This window comes from Pan troglodytes, chromosome 21 (genome assembly GCF_028858775.2).
Source record: "Pan troglodytes isolate AG18354 chromosome 21, NHGRI_mPanTro3-v2.0_pri, whole genome shotgun sequence".
In the NCBI taxonomy this organism is placed as follows: domain Eukaryota; kingdom Metazoa; phylum Chordata; class Mammalia; order Primates; family Hominidae; genus Pan; species Pan troglodytes.
The window spans coordinates 66,411,310-66,433,274 of NC_072419.2; the positions used below are offsets into that span (position 1 = coordinate 66,411,310).

General features: G+C 45.4%; 1 protein-coding gene across 5 annotated transcripts in view; it reads left to right on the forward strand.

Moving 5' to 3' along the window:
- LOC107970072 (uncharacterized) overlaps positions 1 to 21,965 on the forward strand; it is a 203,182-nt gene that overhangs the window by 19,416 nt on the left and 161,801 nt on the right. Inside the window, exons 4-6 of one of the 5 annotated variants that reach the window (XM_063802704.1) lie at positions 11,073 to 11,136; positions 14,360 to 14,453; positions 15,805 to 16,329. The exons of 2 other annotated variants lie outside the window; for them this stretch is intronic. In XM_063802704.1, the coding sequence (XP_063658774.1) occupies positions 11,073 to 11,136; positions 14,360 to 14,453; positions 15,805 to 15,824 (178 nt within the window). In that variant the 3' untranslated portion in view covers positions 15,825 to 16,329. Of the gene's footprint in view, positions 1 to 11,072; positions 11,137 to 14,359; positions 14,454 to 15,804; positions 16,330 to 21,965 lie in introns of those variants that run through there. 2 more of the 5 variants (XM_063802703.1, XR_008541347.2) reach the window with 2 other exon arrangements.

The window sequence follows — 21,965 nt, forward strand, 5'->3', positions numbered from 1 at the left end:
ATGGACAGGAAAAGTGATACCTCCGCTCACCAGGGGACCTGAGGCAGAAAATCAACCACTCTGAGCCTGTTAACATCATTGACGACAGGGAACCCAGGGTGCCTGGAATGCCCATCGCGCACATTCTCAAACCTTCAGGAACCACTGGCAGCAGCAGGCATGAGTCTCATCGTGTTTTATTTAATGCTGGTGTCACAGAGTTACTTATGGCCAAATACCTCAAGACAAATTATGCATTTTGGAATTTAAAATACCTTTTTTTCCCAGTGTAAAACCAATACATCCTTATTCGAGTTCTGCAGCATTTGAATTTTTATGTATCCTGTAAAACTGAAAGCCCCTCCAATAATCCCCGCAATCCTCCAGCAACATTTTCACCATAGATCTATGCTAGCAGCAGGTTGTTAACGTATTTGACAAAATGAGATCAAACTATAACATTCTTGTACAGCTTGCTTTTTAAACTAATCAACGAATCATGGGTTCCTTCCTATGGGAGTACCTACCAACCTCATTCTTTTTAAGTTTTCTCTGTTACTCAGGACAATGAAATGACCATTGTTTACTTAACCAGTCCTCTGTTGATGGAGATATGGTTGTTTCCAATTTTTCATTATTATAAACCGTGCTGCCAAGACCATTAAAAAAGTTTTTGCATAATTGAGTGAGGGATTCTGCAGGGTAAATTTCTTCCTGGAAATATAATTCATGGGCAAATGGCACAAACATTTTAAGTATTAATTGACATCGCCAAACTGCCATCCACACAAACTTGGGCAAAATGTACACTTTTAATGATCTGTGGAAACTTCTACCAGGGAGGATGCTTTTCAGTGGAAGTGGCAGAAAATCTAAATCAAACCAGTTTAAACAAACAAAATTGTATTGGATCACATAATGGGGAAGTTTGTTATAAGGGCATAAAGGATGCGATCAGAGCCTGGTTCTCTCTGGCTCCCTGCTTAGCTTTTCTGCGTGCTGTGTGTGTATTCCTTCCAGGCAAGTTCTTTCCTCACGGTCACAGGAAGGCTGCCAGCAGAAGCTGGGCCACAGGCTCCAAGGTCCACATGAGGAGAATACAGCTTCCCAGCACTCCTGGCACAAGCCCTGGGAGTCACTCTGATTGGACGTCTTTGGGTCACATGCTCACCATTGAACCAATCAATATGGCTGAGAATTGCAACGTAGGGGTTGGGTGAGCTCAGGGTCACATGAGCTTGCATTTAGGGATGGATGTCGCCTCTGTTCACACCTTGTGGAGGAGATGGGGAGACTGGCCCGACTTCTTGAGTGTGTGGCCTGGGTGGCTGCATGGGGTCCCTGTTCTCAGAAGGGCCCTGTTCTTAGTTTAATTTTCTGCTGTCACCATCTTAGAAATTCTTAATAGTTGTTGAACAAGGGGCCCCACATTTTCATTTTGCACCAGGACCCACAAATCGCACAGCCTAGTTGCTAGATGACAATGGGGCTGTTTCTAGAAAAAGGGGAAGATAGCTGAGCTGGGAAAATGTGAATGTCCTCTGCAATGGTCTGTGCTAACATGATTCAGATGGAGTTTCTCCTTGAGTGGTTTTGTCACTTGCCCTCTCTAGTCCTTTTAGTTCTTTTCCCTCTACATTAAATGGCAGGGTTGGGTGAGGTGGCCTCCAAGGATGTTTCGGTTGTGCTCTTCTCTGATTTATGATGTCTGCCTCACTTATGCTATGAAAATCCCAACCTTGCACCAAGTTTATGGACATGGTGATATTCTTCAACATAAGTTGCCTCAATTGTATCGGTAATAAAAAGTGACCATGAATTACAGTCAAGTGCTGCACAGTGATGTTTGAGTCATTGACAGACCCTGTATACCACAGTTGTCCCATAGGATTATAATGGAGCTGAAAAATGTCTATCGCCTAGTGACATGGAAGCTGCCGTAACATCATAGCACAGCACATTCCTCACGTGTTTGTGGTGAGCTGGTTTAAACCTACTGCACTGCCAGTTGGAGAAAAGTCCAGCACATACAATTGTGTATAGTACGTAATACTAGATAATAAATGACTGTGTTACTGGTTTATATGTTTACTATACTATAGTTTTAATCATTAATTTAGAGTATATTCCTTCTACTTATTAAAAAAAACCAATTTAACTGTAAAACAACCTCAGGCAGGTATTTTGGGGAGAATTTCTAGAAGAAGGCATTGTTCCCATGGGAGATGACAGCTCCAAGCCTGTTTAGCCTCTGATGACCGTCCAGTGGGACAAGGTGTGGGGTGGAAGGCGGTGACATTGATGATCCTGACCCTGTGCAGGCCTAGGCTAATATGTGTGTTTGTGCCTTAGTTTTTAACGAACTAAGAGCGAAAACAAAACCAACCCTGTCTTTTACAGAAGAAAGCTTATAGAATAAGGATGTAAGGAAATTATTTTTATACAGTTAAAATGTGTTTTAAGGTGTTATTACAAAAAGTTAAAAAAATAAAAAGTTTATAAAGTAAAACATTTACAGTAAGCTAATGTTAATTTTTTATTGAAGAAAAAATTTTTTCTTTTTTTGAAAGAGAGTCTCTGTTGCCCGGGCTGGAGTGCAGTGGCACAATCTTGGCTCACTGCAACCTCTGCCTCCTGGGTTCAAGCAATTCTCGTGCCTCAGCTTCCCAAGTAGCTGGGATTACAGGAGTGTGACACCACACCTGGCTAATTTTTGTAGTTTTATTAGAGATGGGGTTTCACTATGTTGGCCGGGCTGGTCTCAAATTCCTAAACTCAAGTGATCTGCCTACCTCTGCCTCCCAAAGTGCTGGGATTACAGGTGTGCGCCACCGTGCCTGGCCTGAAGAAAGAAAAATGAATTTAAATGGATTCAGTAAAACCTAGGTGTACAGTGTTTATAGAGTATACACAGTGAACAGTGATGTCCTGGGCTTTCACATTCGCTCACCACTCACTCACTGACTCACCCAGAGCAACTTCCAGTCCTGCAAGCTCCGTTCATAGTAAGTGCCCTATACAGGTGGGCCATTTTCTATCTTTTATACCATATGTTTACTGTACCTTTTCTATGTTTAGATACACAAATACTGTTGTGTTACAGTTGCTTACAGTACTCAGTACAGTCCTGCTGTACAGCACTCAGTATAGTCACAGGCTGTGCAGGTTTACAGCCCAGGAGCAAGGGGCTGCCCACATAGCTCAGGTGCGTAGCAGGCTGTAACCTCCAGGTTTGTTCAGTTCTCTCTATGAGGCTCCCACAGGAGGAAACGGCCTAAGGATGCATTTCTCAGAAGGTATCCCAGTCGTTAGGGGATGTATGACTGTAAAAGAAAAGAACCCAGCTTCAAGAATCAGGAAACTGCATTGATGGGTTTCAACTTGATTCATCTCTTAACAACCACCAGTGTCATGGAGAATTTCCAATAAGAAAATCCCAAGGTTTTGGGAAATGCTCTTTGAAGATTTTTGTAAATTGGTAACAGCTTGGTGTCATGGATTAGACATATTTTCATAGTTTGCTTTCTTTTTTACAAGTAACCCAATTATTTTCGTGTAATTGAGGAACACAGCAGACACTTAATGACATCTAAGTATTTCTGACGTGCTTCTTTCCTTTTCATCCTCATAAGTGATCCGATCCATACATTTCGGAGAAAATTATGAGGTTGGTGCAAAAGTAATTACGGTTTTGGCCATTATTTTCAATGACAACAACCACAATTACTTTTGCACCAACCTAAGTATATTATGGCTCACATTCCAAAAAAGTGATTAACATTTAATTTAGTTATCAATACATGAATACACTCTTTTGTAAAAAAAAAAAAAAAAAAAAGGAAATGGAACATTCCAGATGAAGGCAAAGTCCCTTTTGATCAAACGTCTCCCCCCTCCTGTTCTCTGTGATCCCTTCTCAGGCCTCACCCCTTCTGAGGTGACCATCTCCATCAGTTCTTTGTCTCCTTCCAGAATGTTTCCATGTGTTTGTATTATAGATATAGCCAGCTAGAGTCCCACAGAACATCTATCAAGTGGTTTTGTTTTGACCTAAAAGGCCTCATTGTTGGCCCTCTCTTGCCCCCCTCAACATAGCTTTGTGAATTTTCCGGTAATTCCGTGCAGACCTGCAGGAGAGTTTGTGCTGTGGAAATATTGCTCATTTTATACAGCCTCGATGGGTCTCTAGGTTGATTTATGATTTTCACAAAGAAGTGCTGTGATGAACAGCCTTGTGTGTGCCCGTGGGGGCAAGGTACCACCCTCTGCCTCAGTGAGGGTGCTGAGGAGGGGTAGAGGCCAGAGGGCATCCCTGTGAGGCCAACTGTGACAGGGTTTATGGGGCTGTTCTCAGGGTCACACTGCCAGGGAAGTGGAGGCAGTGAGGTTGGGCGAAGGAAGGCCTCGGCTGCCCCCAGGGTTGGGGTTGTGTCGTGGAGCAGGGACGGCTGCCCGGAGCTGTTCTGAGCTGGGGCCACAGGGTAGGGTGCCTGCACCCCAACATGTGTCAGTCATTGGATGTGGGTTGCCCTGGGGAGGGGGCATGACCTTGACGATCTTGAGCAGTCCCGGGGATGGGCTGGTAGGGGTGTGTGATAGGAACCTGGCTATGGCTGTCGGCCATGAGCACCGGGCAGCCTGAGGCCCCAGAGGTCTGGTTCTGAGGGAGGGAGTGTGCATAGAGCAGGGCCCATGAGGTCTGCACATGGAGTGAGCAATGCACAATTGCCTTTAATGGGCCCATGCACTTGAAGAGTGGGCGCTGTCAGGAGATGGACTGCTTGCTTTTAGAGTAAGAAGACAGTGCCAGATAATCCGAGGCAAGCTCTGTGGCATTTGGGATGCATACCTGCATTTTTGGAACCATTTCCAAAAGCAACCTTTATTTGTAGCTGTCTACAGTTGATCTCGTTCTGTGTATCACCCAGTGAAGGGTCACTTTATGACATTGTTTTTTCCATGCAAATGATTTTTAAGGTAATCCTAGGAAGCTGGACCCTTTTTGCGTGTCCTTGACTAGTGACTCAGAGCCCAGTGGAAACCTCCAAATGGAAATGGCCACCCATTAACACACACTGCACCCTGCTGGGGGCAGCCACATCAGCTAGAAGAACTTGAATTAAATTGGGGTCTGAAAACTTATTTTTATGCAATAAATTTTATTAAACATAAATGGAAATCATTAGCTGAAACACTTAATTAAAACTATGGCCAAATTAGATGAATGCTAAGGAACGTTCTCTGAATTTATTGCCCAGTGATCTATAGACTTGCTCAGTAATAGACTCCCAGAAACCTCCTTAATGAAGCTATTAAGTGCATAAATATCATATGTGCCAAATGGCAAAATTTAGCAATGATCTAACCCAATTTACTTGCTAAGTAAATAAGCCCTGTTGAGAGAAGCCACTAATTTATACTGATGACAGTTGTAGGACAAAAACCCCTTACCTGCCTGAAAACAGGCATTTTAAATAAGCAATTTATTGCATCTTGAGGCTGGGCAGCGAGGAGCTTTTCCACTCTTCTTGCTCCATTTCCTGAATTTTCCTTCTTGTGAATGTAGAACACGCGCCATGGGCCACAGAGTCACTTTGGCTTTAATCTGCTTTGTGGAGTTTGAAATTCCTTCTCAGGGTCCCCTCTTCTCTGCTTGCAGATTTCAATGAGTTCTTAGCTGACTTCAACCCTGGAACTGCTGTGGTTTTGGAGGTCCGGGTGGGCTGCAGCTGAGGCCTTGGACCCAGCCTCCCCACCCACTCCTACCCTTAGGATCTGGCTCATTTGAATGGTCAAAGCTTCATTGCTAAAAGCTGGGCTTCAGACTCTTCATTTAACAGCTGGGCTGGGTAGGTTGGAAGGCAAAGGCCCAGATCATGGCCGCAGGTGGGCGTTGCAGAAATGGGCTGTCCTTTCCCTTGCTGACCTGGGTTGACCCCATCTCTTGATCTCAGCCTCGCTCCGGCAGCATCAGCAGCAGCACAGTGGCCTTTCCCTCCACCTGGAGTGCCCGTCCCCAAATAACCACACACTGCTCCCTCCCCAGCTGATGCCAGAGTGCAGCCTGCTCACCTCCTCTCATCATGGCGTCCAGCAGGGCCCCCTCTCCTGTCATCTTCCCTCCCTGGCTGGTGCTTGCTTCACAACTCTTGACAACACGTGATGGATTTTTATGTTTTTTATTAATTGTCCATCTCCCCTCCTTGAATGTAATGCCAGTGGAGCCAGGGGATGGTGTGGGTAGTTGTTTTGTTCATTTGAATTCCTAGTGCTTCATACAGTGCCTGATTCCTGGTAGAGGCTCTCTAAATATTTTTTGAATAAAGAAGTGAATGAATGATATGCAGCAGTCACTTGGAGTCCCCGCTGTGCACCAGGCACTGTGCTAGGACAAGAACCACACTTGTCCTTAAAATGGTTGCCATCTATTGGGGCTGGAAATGAAGTCACGGGAAGTTGCATGAAGCAGGTTGATTCTCTGGTGGGGCCGTGCGTGGTGAGGAAGCAGCACAGGGAAGTGTGCCTAACTGGGTGGCAGATGGGGAGGGCTCCTGAGAGAAGTGAGTGCAAGCTGAGCTCATACCCTGGTAGTCTGTGCCTGTGTGTAGCGGGTGGTAGCTGTGGGGGAGGCTCAGTCTCTCTGGAGCATCTGCACAGTGAGGACAGACCGCCAAGGAACTCCAGGAACAGGCATGGGGCAGAGGAAGAGAAGCCCTCAGACCCAGTGCAAGGAGAGAGAGTGAGCCAAGGGCACAGTCAACTACGTGACCTGGTGCTCAGCAGGCAAGAAGGAGCAGGAGAAGCATGGCCACTCACTGGAACAAGGAGGCTGTGCTGGGGGCCAGGTAGCCCAGGCCAGACCGCAGTGCAGAGAAGAAAGTATTAAAGGCAGAAGCAGACACAGTGAAGGTGGGGGCTCTCCAGGGTTGGCTGGCAAATTTTTCACATGGTCTAATCCCCACTTGACCCAGTTGAGACCCAGACTGCTCAACTAGACACAGGTCAGCCTGACTTCGAAGCGTGAGTTATGTCACTCTGATAGTGGGTCCTAAAGTGCAGATGTGTTTGGGTGATGCTTTTCAGTAGCCTATGGACATGGCACCAAGTGACAATGACTTCCGTGCCTAAGGAGTGTTCTGAATGCAGAACAGGGAGCACCTCCTCCGGGTTGGGAGAGATGCCTCTGCCCCCACCTGCCCAGTATCGGCCTCTGTGCATAGCAGTACTGGGCTTTCCTGGAACCCATGTTTCATGACAAATGAGGCTGGAGATGAAGTCAGCAGGAAGTTGCACGAAGCCGGTTGATTCTCTGGTGGAGCTGTGCATGGCAAGGAAACATCAGCACAGGGAAGTGTGCCTGACCGGATGGCAGATGGGGAAGGATCCTGAGAGAAATTAATGCAAGCTGAGACCATATGTGCACTGATAGGCTCCTCACCACTCTACTGGGTCGAACAGTGTCCCCCCTACAATCCATGTCCACTCAGAACCTCAGAATGTGACCTTATTTGGAAATAGAGTCTTTGCAGATATAACTGGTTAAGATGAGGTTGTACTAGATTAGGGTGGATCTTAATTGGCCAATGTCCTTATAAGAAGAGGAAAATTTGGATGCAGAGATGGACTGAGAAGAAGGCCATGTGACGAAGGCCATGAGAAGAAGGACTGGAGAGGAATAGCTGCCAGTCATTGATATAAAAATGGAGTCGCTACATCAACCATAGTAAAATGGGGTGCAGCACCCCCACCACATGCCTGACTTATCACAAGACATCCCTGCTTGTATGCCTATGACAGGAACTATGCAAGGAACTCCTCAAAAACACAGGATTCCAGGTAAGCCACTTATGGATGCACATAACTTGTCCAACACTGGCTGCTTCCACCAATGAGCTAACACCAACTCCCGGAACAAGCCCCTGTGATCAATGGTCTTCATTTCAAAACAACTGAATGTGGACTTCTCCCTTTTGTCTTTAAAAGCTTCTCCTAGTCCCAACCTCTTTGGATGTGCTTATGGCTCACCAGAGAATGCATATCCTGGATTGCAATCCTCTGCTATTCCCGAATCAACTCTTTGGAAAGTCTCTCTCTGTGTTGTTATTTTACAAGGCCAAGTAATACCAGGGATTTCCAGCAACCACCAGAAGCTGGAAGAGGCAAGGAAGGACCCTCCCTAGAGTCTCCAGACAGAAGATGCCTCATAGACACCTCGATTTCAGATTTCTGGCCTTTGGAAGTGAGAGAGAATAAATTCCAGTTGATTTAAGCCACCTGGTTTGTGTGCTTTGTTGGCAGCCCATGAAAGTCATATCATGACTTTTGCAAACTGACCAATTAATAATTAAGAAAAATGGCCTGAGATGGTAAACTGATGAGCATTTTGAAATTCACAAAAATTTGTTCTCACGTTTGTTATCCTGGGTGAATCTTCTGAAGCTGTATGTTAAACACACAAGATTCCTATGTAAACCATGATGTCTTCACAATATCGAGCATATTTTATCTTTTAAAAAAGTAAATTACCCATTCTTGCACAAAAAAGTAGATTTTTGTTGATCTATATTTTTATTTAGAATAAATTTGATGAAATCAGGTGGTGGGACAGCTGGCCCAGCTTGGAATAATGATCCCTCTGGATATATCCTTGTCTTGTTCTCATTTACAACTTTTGAGGCATAAAAGCATATTTTCAAAAAACCAACGCTTCTATATGAAAGCAGATTTATCATTCAGATCCATCATTAATTTCCCAATGACGTTCTGCCTGCCCATAAAAAAGACTTAGAGCTCGTTATGAAAATTTTATTCCAGAGAAAATGGTCTTGGGACATGGTTTGCACTGACCTCTTTTAACCTCTGGTTCCCTGTGTTATTATTATTAAGTAATAATGTTGCTTCCTGCCATTTCCTGCCAACATAACTCTTCCCTCTTTGTACTTCAGGAATCTGGGGACGGTTTTGGTTGCAGAGGGCAGATCAGCACTTTGCCATCGCCCTGCGCTCCTGGCCAGTCCCCATGCCGCTGCTGGGATGACAGTCTTACATCATCTTTTATGAGTACATCAACTTATTTGCAATTACGTTTAGATTGTCTAATAAAATCGGGTGACATTTTAGCTTACAGTTTATGTCCCAGTAAAAGGCTCCAAATGTTATTGCCATAAGAATCTATGTGGCAACCCAACATAAACCTTTTATTTCTAGCTGGACAGCTGACTCTGCGTTTAGCAACAGGAAAGCAGGGAATTGGAGGAGCGGGTTTCGGGGGGCGGTCGTGACAGCAGCCACCTCCTGCGGGTTTTGTTTTCTCTGTCAGGTTCCCCTTCTAGCACTCAAAAGCATCCAGCACTTTCTGAAAAGGAGGCCTGGGAAATGGTTGGACATGTCTCTGTTGTGGGCTCTGGGTGTGAGCCACAGAAGTGAGAGCTGAAGAAACCTCAGAGACCATCAGGCTTCCTCGTGGGATAGTTTTGGGTCCTTAGGAAATTAGGCCTTGGCACTCAGCTTAGATGACTTCCATTACAGTCCTATAGGTGTGAAATAAACATCTGGCTTAGAGGTTCTCCACTGAGGGCCACCATGAGTCAGTGTCTGGAGACATTTTTGGTTGTCACACCTGGGGGCAGTGCTGAGACTAGTGTGTGCGCATTCATCTAGCGGGTGCAGGTGGGATGCTGCTGACACGTAACATGCACAGGGCAGCTCCGCCACAGAGAAAGATCCAACCCCGAATCTCGGCATGACGGAGGCTGAGAAATCCTGATCTAAGTGATAGCTTACTAAGCAAGGCCTTGGCGTTCAGAAGCGGTTGCCTGATTTCCTTCTTTCCTTTTTGAGTCGTGGTTTTGTTGAGTTCTTGAAAGTGATAGACCTGCTGTAAATAAAATCACTGGATAAAGTTGGCGAGGGGTGGCCTGCCAGCCTCCAACCCCTGCCTGATGTTGGGGGCGTGGCCGGGCAGCCTCCAACCCCTGCCTGATGTTGGGGGCGTGGCCGGCCAGCCTCCAACTCCTGCCTGATGTGGGGGGCGTGGCCGGGCAGTCTCCAACCCCTGACTAATGGGGGGGGGGGGGGGGGCGTGGCAGGCCAGCCTCCAACCCCTGCCTGACGGGGGTAAAATAGTGAAAAGCAAAAGCACCTGGTGTTTTTAGTAGACAGGAGACACAAGAACTGAATATGTGGGCAGATTTGGGGGAAGAAAGAAATGAGCCCCAATGACCTGCTTCAGTTTTCTATTGAAATAAATGCAACTTGGAAGCTTCATTTTTTTTTTTTTAAGCACATCCTTTAAAAACATTGCCCAGTGCGTTTGGAAGTAGCCTTCCAGAAACCCTTGGGATTTGTGACTCCAAAGTATGCTCACAGGTGCTCCCAATGAACCTTTAGGTGTAACGTGGATGAAGTGTGGAATGTGCCGTGACTCCTGCCTCTTAAAAGCTTACAGATTCCAGAAATGAAACCAGTTCATGCATAAAATATCTTCTCTCAGAGCACGGTCATTTTCATGCTTCCCCTTGTGTGATGATCAGGGTTATAAAGTATTGTGGTTATACCAGAAGATCCTCAACTGTGTGGAAAGAGGCTCTTCTATTTATAGCTCTCCCCATCGTGACTTACAGCATATGTGTTAATCTCCCTGTGAATTCTGAGCTCCCAAATGCCGAAGGAGATATGCTAAACCCTTTCCCCGTGGCGTTCTTCCAGACAGAATTTAAGAGACACCAGAGGATGGCACGTTTATACTGAGCTTGCAGTTTCCTAAACATGAAGAAGATGAACGGCTCTCAGTTAAGCAGCACGGGTCAGATAGGAGCTTGAAACTGAATATTTGAGCTGACACGGGAGAGACATACTGTGAGTGGCCTCATGAAGTTAGCTGGATCTCTAAGCTTCCTAAGACACCATGATTAGAAATAGATTGAGGTCAGGGTATGCGGTCCTATTTGAATTAATGAAAAGCCAAATTGCTCCTCAGAGTGCTGGTTTTTGTGCTGCAGGTCAGACCACTGGGTTTTGTGGACCCTTTGCAGAGGTCGGGGGAGCAGCTGGGCTCTGTCCTTTTCTCACCTTTCGTCTTCTATCTTTTATAGTTTGAGATTCCAAATACGATTTCTGTGGAGAAAACAAAAAAGGACTCTGTTTTTAATTCAAAAGGTGAGGCATGGTTAATTAAAACATTGATGTGAACTGTTTTAAAAGAAAAAAATAATTGGTTTACTTTTGAGTGCTGAAGAGTCTTGGCAGAGTGGAAAGTAAGTGGGCTTTGCTATTGATCAGACTTTGGTCAAAATCTATGTGCCACTTACTAGTCCTCTGACCTCAATCCTGCTGATTCTTAGTTTCCTTGTCTTTAACATGGGGATAGTAATTCATACTTTCAATGGGCACTGGGAGGTCATAGAGAATGACACCCACAGCTCCCTTTGATGGCAGCTGTGGCAGAGGGTCCAGACAACAGGTCTGCTTAAACAAAGAGGTGGGTAATGATGGCAGTTGGTGAATGGAGGTCTTGGTTCCCCTACCGCAGGTCCCTACTGACCTTTCTAAGCCCGGAATCATTTAGAGTTCTTTGGTAGCAAGCAATAGAAATGAGCTCTGTCTATTTTAAGCAAAAATGAATTTGCCTAAAGTCTGCTGGGTGGCTGGAATGGACAGGAATGCTGTAGGATCAGGCTCTCGAGCCAGAGAGAAACCAGGGCAGCCCCCTTCAAAGAACAGAACAGATGGGCGAGTTTGTTGGGCATTTCCAATGGAAATAAACTGATGCCCTTTAGTTTTTCTTTCTTCCCTGATCTGACTCCTTCTAACTTTGTTTGGGTCCCAAGCCTGGTTCTTAAGGGAGGACAGAGCACTTAGACTAAAATGCATGAAACCTGTGCACAGTGGGGCAGAGGTGAGCTCTCCAAGTACACCCAGATGTTGTTAGGATGTGGGAAGGGATGCTGGGAGCCAAAATGCTAACAGTGCACTGCAGGCTTCATCTGTCCCGAGCTTCAGAACACCTTGCCTACCCAAAGCCATCCTCCTCTCTTAAGTTTGCTTACTTCAGCCACCCTCAGCTGCCAACTGGGTAAAAAGTATGGTCAGTCCCAAGTCAGCTGCCCCTGCTTGTTTATCTGAAGTCAGGATTTTACGGAAGCATCGGCTGCCATGGCAAATATTCTTGTCATCACCAGGCAGATAAGTGACATATGCTACCATCTCAGGGAGTTAGAGGGTCTTTCTAATGATGCACTCCAAAAACTTGATCTGAGATCTCACAAGTTTCCAAGTTAATTAATAACCAGGGTCCCCAGAAACATGAACAAACATTCATTCCCAACATCTTTCCTAAGTAGGTCCTCAATATGTGGATTTGGGATGAAACCTGAATAAATGATTGGCATGCATGCTCTGATGCAAATGCCCGGCTCCCCTATGTGTTCCCTGTGCAATGACAGCTTTAGTATTCTGTTGGGAAACGCCTCAGATTTGTTTTAATGGTATCTTATTCTGTAAGACAGTATGAAGCGATCTAGGAAAAAATGAACAATACAGGCATATAGGCTAATTAAAAAAAGCTTGCAAAACTAAGAGAAACAAACAGCCTCTGAGTTTCATGCTTATGAAATATTTATTCAGTGCCAAAGAAGACACTGAAGTCAGAAATGAACTTTGCAAAGTAATTACTTTTGATCCCGGCAAAATCCATTCAAAGGCCTTCAGGTAAACATCATCTTTGATGGGCGGAAGGTGGGTCGTAAAGCAACATAATATTTTTAAAGGAAACAAGGAATGTGTCCAAGTAAGCCACTTGTCCAGGGCACTCTGGAAAGTGTTCCTGGGTGGAACTTCCTAGATGTCCTCCTTGCTAGCCGTGCAGAGATATAAATAGGAGGAAGATGAGATATGATCAGATGGCAAATAAGAAAGCCACAGGCAGCACGACCATGAGAGGGGTCTTCCTTAAAAGACTCTAAATGAGGCACACGTATTTTAAAAGAGAGTACGTGCCACTAATTTTGATATAGATCTTTAAAATGACATTAAAATGGAAATACACTCAAACTAGGCATCTCCTGGGAAAATGTCAGCAGTTATGTTACACTTGTTTTCCGTTTCGTTCCAGTGCTCCTGTGAAAATAGCTTTATCTTCAATACTCCCAGTGTGGAAGAATACAGTTGTAGGGAGAGGGGAGTATTTGTTTTTTTCAGTTTTAAATGAATTCTCCAGGGAGGGTTTGCTCTGTGTGAGACATGCAAGCCTTTTCAAGAACTGAGCTCACCTGGATATTGATTCCAGTGGCATGTGTTTGCCTGTATTCTTTTATCTTTAGATTTTAGGCCCTCTTAGAGGAGGCCAGGGTCCATTCCCAAGCTTAAGAAGTAACATCATTGACCAAAGAGCCCTGTAACAAAACAACCCAGGGTTCTAAGTTCACATGTGGCTCATACCCCATAAGACCTAATTTCCCGGCTCTGAACCAGAGTCCAGCTGGAGATGACCTGATGGCTTCAGGGGATGTCCCAGGGCTATTCATTTCTCTTTAAAAATTTTAAATCTATTTATTTGTTTTCGAATTGACAAAAAACGTATATATTTGCCATGTACAGCATGGTGTCTTGAAACATGTATATGTGCCGGGCGCGGGGGCTCACTCCTGTAATCCCAGCACTTTGGTAGGCCGAGGTGGACAGAGCATGAGGTCAGGAGATCGAGACCATCTTGGCTACCATGGTGAAACCCTGTCTCTACTAAAAATACAAAAAATTAGCCGGGCGTGGTGGCAGTCGCCTGTAGTCCCAGCTACTTGGGAGGCTGAGGCAGGAGAATGGCATGAACCCGGGAGGCGGAGCTTGCAGTGAGCCGCACGCCACCGCACTCCAGCCTTGGTGACAGAGTGAGACTCCGTCTCAAAAAAAAAAAAAAATATGTATATGTTGGGGAATGGCTAAATTAAGCCAATTAACATACACATTACCTCACACCCTTATCAATGTTTGTGGTGAGAACACTTCAGATCTACTCTCTGAGCAAGTTTTCAAAGTCCAATACATTGGTATAACCATAGTTGCCGTGTTGTACACAGGGATGCTTCTTATCTAGGTTCACGTACCCACCACTTCACCATCTCATTCCAGGGCCATGTCAGTGTCAAGTCTAATGGAAGTAGGTTCCCATCTATAAATTCCCCATATGGAAAAAAAAAGAGTAAAACATTCGAGCCCACCTCTTTGCTTCCATAAAACCCCTAAGACGTTTTCTTGTAACTCAAAAGTCATTTCTAGAATACTGCTCTTGAAACCCTCCTGCTGAAATCTTGGGGCAGCACTTAAAGAAAGAAAGAAAAAGAAAAAGAAAGAAAACCAAAACTCTCTTTTCCTCCTCAATTCATAGGGAGAAGTGAAATTCTACCTCACTTTTTTAAAAGAAGAGCCTGGAATTGGCCTATCCGTCTTTTTCCCCGTTGGATCACAGAGCAGAAAGGAAGGTGAGCAGAGATTCAGAACAGTAATAAAGGTCAAATCATCCTCCAAAGAGGGCTCGAGACTAATCTCGGCCTTTGTAATTGGAGCAGTTTTAGATTTTGAGGGTGTGCTTTGGAAGGTCTGGAGACAAAGCTGGAGGTGTTTTCTTTGGGGTTATCCCATAGAGCTGATCCTCACTACCCCTTCAAAGTGGAGGAGTGGTGAGGGCTGCTTCCATCTGTGATGAATGCTACCCAATGCCTAATGCAAACCAGCCCTGAGCACCAGCTCTGTGCACAGAGGAGACGTTAGGAAGCTCCCAGGGGCTACTGGTGGGGGACCGGGACGGTGGGACAGAGGAGGCCAAGAGGCCAGCCAGGGTGGGATTTGCAGTTAGAAGCAAAAACACGAAGAAACCTGGGAGTGCAGGGCCACAAGCAGAAACAGTCAAAGACCAGAGGAGATCTGGATACATCTCCTATACCAAACATCACATCGTAAAAAGACAACAAAGTGTAAGAGGCTGGGCAGCCTCATAAGAGCTTATGTTTTCCCAGAACCTCCTCTGTGGAGCTTCTGTGGTGTGCAGGTCACTTGCTGTTCTTGATACTTTGCCACTCACCCCCGTCCTGATACTGTGAGGTAGGTCTTGCTCTCACTTCTCACAGATGAACTAACTGAAGCTAGAAGGCTGAAATCACATGCCAAAGGTGTTAAAGTCCCGTTGGTCTTATTGGAAGGGCCCCAGTCTCTGTGTCCCACCACCCTGCCTTTCAACTTCAGCCAAATGTCCTTATAGGCATTTTGTTATAAGACACTTGGCAAAACCCATTTTCTCCCTGAGATTAAATAGATTCACTAGCTCACCTTGCTACTTTGTATGCTTTGCGGAATCCTGGATTGTTTGACTACATCCTTCTCTTCCACGAGGAAGACGAGAAAGGGCCCCGTTCTCCCCCAGCAGATGTGACAGTCTTGCTAAGTGACAGTGAGAAGTAATTAGCACCCCGAGTCCCACTGCCTGCAACCTGTCTGCAGCGGTTCCCACGTTCCCTGTCAAACGGGGCTTCTGAGCGCATGGATAATTCATGGTTACTTTCTGCATGCAGGTAGAGATTCTGCTTTGGTTGTTATTGGAAAAAGCCCAGCTTAGTGGGTGAGGCAGGTTTCCTTCTGAAAGGGGGTTTTGCACATAGAGCTAATAGGCTGATGACCAGCTCAGATGGGCTTTTTGGGACACACAGAGACACCCCAGCAACCAGTTCAAAGCAGAGCCCCAAGAAGGGCTAAATTGGTTTGGGGGTTCCCCCGTTCATCCTTAGATGTGCTGCGGTAGCTTTTCAGGTTTATTCATTCACCTAACATGTTTTTAAGGAGCATCACTGAATGAATGATCAACCCGGGACTCCATTCCGCAGTCATCAATACGGACAGACAGACATCATCTCTTCTTCACTGGGACATTCTATATTTCACTTTACTTCTCTTGGGCCCCTTGCTATTCCCTCCCTCATGATTCAGTTGGTTGAGTACCTGTCTGTTTCCCTGTGGCTGTCTATATATTCCATCATCATTCTCCTGTCACTACTGCTCCAGCCTCTGCTCCTCCAGGTCCTCCCAAGCCACTTTGTAGACATGATCTCATTCACCGCAGCTCTCCCTCTGAAGGAGACCTATCACCATCTTCAGTAGCCTAGGAGACTGAGGCCACAGTGCGGATGTAACTCGCTTGAAGTAACGTGGTAGCTCTGAGATGCAGTGAGCCCTTGAACCCAGGAAGTCAGCTCCGCAGCCCACGCCATTTCTACCTTCTGCACTGTCTTTCTGTGCCCAGCATCCTGCCAGGTGTGTAGGACACATTCAAATATCTATTGAGTATAAACAAGTCTATTGAGTATAAATAAGTCTGAGTTACTGGGTCTCTAAAGGCTAACATGTTACTCTTTCTAGGGATCTTTTGTAGGAAGTGATTTGTTTTTCAACAAAAAAGCAAGGGAAGGAAATGAAGAGCTTTCCCAGTAAAAAAATTACATGGGATCAAACACATCCTACATTGTTTTTGTTTTTGGTTATGTCAAGGGGCTCCAACCACTTGCCTATCATCGAGCACTGAGTCTGGGCCACGCACTGGTGAGCTGTTCACATTCCTCAGCTCAGCTAACCCATGAGGTCGTGCTGCTACCATCATTGGACACATGAGGAGGCCGGGCTCAGAGTGGTCAAGCTGGCCCAGCTCCCACGATTAGTAGCGGCGGAACTCAGAGTCGCTGGAGCTCTCCCCTTGGCATGTTCATTTATTGACCAAATATTGATTGAGCTGATACTGTGTAATAAGTTCAGGGACTATAGGATCAACTTAGTATGAACACCTTCACCCTCTCCCAGGTGGGCGTTTGTGTTCTGGGTGTTGTCCACGCTGGACGTGCCAGCATCTCCCACTGAGCCAGATGTTCCAGGGCTAAGGCCAGCTTCATTTGAAGGCACAGCCTTACTATATCATGTGAGTAGCAGGTGGTTGGCTGCAGGTCAGGGGGCTTATTTTCTAGACTCCTAACCTGTGAGTGGGTTGATAGATCATCTGCCTGCAAATGTATTGAAAAGCTTTACCTAGATAAAAATGGAGTTGTTGTAACATGTACCCAATACCTTTCTTCTCTGTCTCACTACCTCTAGATTAATCTGATGCCAAGTTTTTGGATGTTATGAGCAACCACCTCATTTATTTTTTGTGGTTGTTTAACCACAATGAGTAAGGTAAATTTCGTTGAAGGAATAATTCATAGTATGGCTGTTTTCCCACTGGAGGGGTTTTATCTTCGTATTCTTTCTTACGTAAGCATCAATAAGGGAGAATGGGCAACAGAACACTCCTCCTTAAGATTCCGCATGGTTCATACTATGGGTCACATTCTCAATGAGCCTAAGTAAAATTTCCTCCACTTAATGTTCTTGCTCATTGGTTGTTATTTGGAAGAATAATGATGAGAATTTGAGAAGTCTTTCAGATGGAACTTAAAAATTCACATTTAATATTTATAGCGTAGAAAGGCCTAAATTGGAATTTCCAAAGTCGGGGTATGTAGGAATGTAGAAACTGATTCTGGGCATTGTTCAACCTGATATAAATAAAAGTGGATGCTTTTTAATTTTTTTAATTGTGCATTTCATCAGGATGCAGGTTGAACCCAGAATAATAATGTGAATGCTTTACACTAGTTGCTGACTTGAACAATGCATTTCATTTACATTAAATATTCTAGAATTCAGAGCATAGACTTGATACTTATTTATGTTGTACATTTTATCATTTAGCTGCTTTTTCTAGCTCACTGAAAAAAGTCTGAGCTCTGAAGCCATGGGCTCAAATCCTGGGTCAGTTCCTTAAAAATCCTCTGATCTTGGACTGCCTCATTATCTGTGCCTCAGTTTCTCCATCTGTCAAATGGAGATCATAACCATATCCCATTCACAGGATTATGAGGATTGAAGGAGATAATTTACGGGATGTATCCGCATTGTGCCAGCCCCAAGCAGGCCCTGAATCAAACTGCTTGTTTTGATTATTAGCTGGAGAGACTAGACTTTTGTATAGCAAAGAAGAGGTGGTTGCAAAATGCTGTGTGTGAGATGGACCAGTCAGTATGAACAGGAAAGTCTGGGAAATTACTTCTTAGAGAAGTTTAGGTTTGTGGAAGAACTGGAGGCATAGGTGGGATTCAGACAAGCAGGGGAGTGGGGGCTAAACTGAGCTCAGTTCCAAGCCAGTGTGGGTGGTGGGCAGAGCACAGGCCATGTCAGTAGATTTGTGTATTCCCGTCTGCATTTCTATTGTGCAGGATGGCTGATGTGTCTCAATGTATATTTATCTTGTTCCTTGAGTCACATGGCCCCCACTCTGTCTGCATTTTGAACATGTCTTTCTGTTCATTTGTGTTCTGCATACAGAGCTGGCTCCAGAAAAAAATTCTGTATATTGGTTGCCTGCCACATGCTGATGAATGGGTCAATCAGAGGTGCAGGGGTCGACCTTCCAAGAATGGAGAAAGAGAATTCAGGCCATGGTTGCAGATGCAGTTAGGGTCTTGTAGAGCAGAGGCAGGGCTCTGTGCTGGGGGCGGGGGAAGCGGTGCTGTCTTTAAAGCCTGTTTGTTATTCATAGAGGAAAGCAAAATTTTGCAGAAATAAGATAAATATTCCATGCAATTGCACAAGTTTTCTTGTCAAATTAAAAACACAAATGGTGTAGCAGCAGCCTAAATATTTTCTGCTTGTTGTGCCACCTCCAGCAAAAAATAAAATAAAATAAAATAAAGTGAGAATGGGATGCAAAGGGGAAAAAAATAAGAAAAAAGAAGTCTCAACACAGGTGAAGCTAAGCTTGTTGGCTTCCCATATCTACAGATTCTGTTCCTGTGCAGCGTGGAAGGCTGCCAGGAAAGGTGTGAGAGGGTGAGATTGTTTTTGAAAATCATCTGTCGCAGTTTCTAAGAGCATTTTGGTGCTGTTTGCTTTCATTATGCTGTTGGAGGTGAGAAAACTGTGATGCGGTCGACTGGCACCTAGCATTGCCCCTATCTGGAACATCTGCAGCCTAGATCTGTTCTGATGAAGTAGAAGCCGCAGATCTTATCCTGAAACAGGCCAGGTGCAAGCATCCTCTTAGAAGGGATCAACCATGGGATGCGGCATTAAGAGAAGAGAGAAGAACATCCTTACAACTGTGCCTTTCTTTCAACTCAGTCGTGCGCATTAGGCTTGTATCAGTTAAAGTGCAGGCAAGAAATTTCAAGCAGAAAGGGAGTCAGGTGCTCATAGCATTGCTGGCAGAATTGAGAGCAGCGGGAGCCGTGGGATGGGGGTGCTGCCTGGAAATCAGGAAACTGGAGAAGCCTGCTGGAACCTGCTGAGGAACCCATCACTGCCTGTGGCCTGCAGCAAGAGACTGATGGTGGACTGCAGGGGCCAGGAAGGTGCAGGAAGCCCCTGCTGCTGCAGGAGAAAGGATGAGGGATGGTTATCTTCCACCTTCCAAATCTCACAGGAACACCTCTTCTAGGTGGAATCCAAACCAGATTCCTTCTGGAAAGGGATTCTGGAAAGTGTAGTTCTTATGCTTCCAGCCTCTGAGATAAGCAAGGACAATTGCTGGAGGCGAGGGTGTCGCTGAATACCAAGGAAGGATAGCAGGTGTAGTTGCCCACATGGCCACTCGGCATCCACATGGACATCCCATCTGTGTTAATTTCCAAAGAGCCATCACAGAAACATGATCATGCTTCCTCACAAAGAAGAAATGCTCACCTCCACCCCAATAGAAAGGGTCCAGGTATCCATCTCTGAGTGATGGTCACCCTCCATATTCAGTAAAAAACACCCTCGGATAGAATGTGGTTGAAAGACTAAACCTTTAGATTAGCCACAGTCAATATATCTTATATAAAATAGGAGAGGCGGGGAGAGCAGGGGAAAGAGATACTGGGTTATGTATGTAAAAACATACACAATAAAGCAAACAAGAAACGCTGTGTAGTTCCTAGAGTCCTCATCTCTACCAGTGGTCACAAGGTTTTTGTGATGGGTAATTTTAGGTGTCAGCTTGACTGGACTGAGGAATGCCTAGATGGCTGCTGAAGCATTGCTTCTAGGTGTCTGTGAGGATGTTTCCAGGGGAGACGGGCATGTGAGTAGACTGAGAAAGACCCCCCTCAGTGTGGATGGCCACCGTCAAATTAACTGGGGGCCCAGTTGGGACAAAAGGGTGGAAGGAGGGATTCTCACTTTCTCTTTTTCTCTTTCTCTCGGTCTCAGTCTCTGTTCCCCAATTCCTGAGTGGGACGCTCAGCGAGGATACAGTTAGCTGGTGAGGATACAGAGAAACTGGATCACTCCTACCTTGCCCGTGGGAATATAAAATGGCACAGCCACTCTGAAAAGCAGTTTGGCAGCTTGTCACAAAACTAAATATGCAATTCTCCTTCTACCTTTGAACATCAGATTCTAGGTTCTCTGGCTTTTGGACTCTGGGACTTGCAACAGTGGCCTGGGAACTACAGGGCCTTTGACCTCAGACTGGGGGCCACATGGTCTGCTTTACTGGTTCTGAGGCCTCTGGACTTTGACTGAGCTACACTGCTAGCTTCTCCAGTTCTCCAGCTTGCAGATAGCCTGTTGTGGGACCTCTCTGCCCCTGTGATCATGTGAGGCAATTCTGCTAATAAACCCCTCTCAAATATCCTATGGGTCCTGTCTCTCTGGAGAACTTAACACAGCCCTATCTGGTATTTATAAATTCCTGGCAAGGCACAGTGGCTCACAACAGTAATCCCAGCACTTTGGGAGGCCAAGGCAGGTGGATCACCAGAGGCTGGGAGTTCAAGACCAGCCTGGCCAACATGCTGAAACCCTGTCTCTACTAAAAATACACAAATTAGCTGGGTGTGGTGGCATGCGCCTGTAGTCCCAGCTACTTTGGAGGCTGAGGCAGGAGAATTGCTTGAACCTGGGAGGCAGAGGCTGCAGTGAGCTGAGATTGTGTCACTGCACTCCAACCTGGGCGACAGGGTGAGACTCTGTCTCAAAAAAAAAAAAAAAGAAAGAAAGAAAGAAAAAAATCCTCTTCCCATGCTCTTGCTTCTCTTAGCCATTGCAGTTCCACCCAACATCTCATTCCTGAGGGGACTGTGCTCTCAGTGGTCTTTCCTGTTTTGAGATTGCTATGGTTTTCCATGTGCAAGTCCTAAGAAGAACCCCAGAGAGTCCCTGGGCTTCCACTTTTCTCTTTCCTTCCCCTAGGGCAGCAGCCACGTTTCTCTTTTAGAACTGTACTCAGTGGGCTCAGCCAGCATGGGGGGGCTTCCTTTGCCTTTGGAGGCACAAGGAGTCTCAGATTCTTGCACCACAGTATTGACTCCCAACATTGTTTCTTTGGAAACCAAGACCACTAATCTGCAGGGTTGAGAGTTGCTGAGACGAGAGGTAAAAATCTGTTGAGTGGAGGGTTCAGTGTTATAGGGACAGGGGCCACTTGCATTTTCACCCCTTAGTTCCCAGATCCACTTATTCTGGTGAGGGGAAAAACACTACTACATATTGATCACTGGTCCAGAGTTCACACTGCGTCTTACAAATACAGACTTCAACTTAGCAAGGTGCTGCCTCCCATTGGTCTCATCACCGAGTCTTCAGAAGGCCATTGCTCACTCTAACTGATAATAAGACTTACAGTGTAGCTGCCATAATCAAATCAGTGTGACACTGGCAGAGAGATAGACACGTGGATCAATGGAAAATAACAGAGAACTCAGTGGTTAGGTCCACATAAATATGCCCAACTGATTTTTTGCAAAGATGCAAAAGCAGCTCATAGTAGGAAGAATAGACTTTCAAGAAAAGGTGTGAGAGCCATTGGACATCCATAGGCAAGAAGAAAACAAAGAAAAAGATAAAAAGAGAACCTCTACCTAAACCTCATCACCTTATGCAAAAATTAACTCAAAATGGATCATGGACTAATGTAAAACTAAAGCCATAAAACT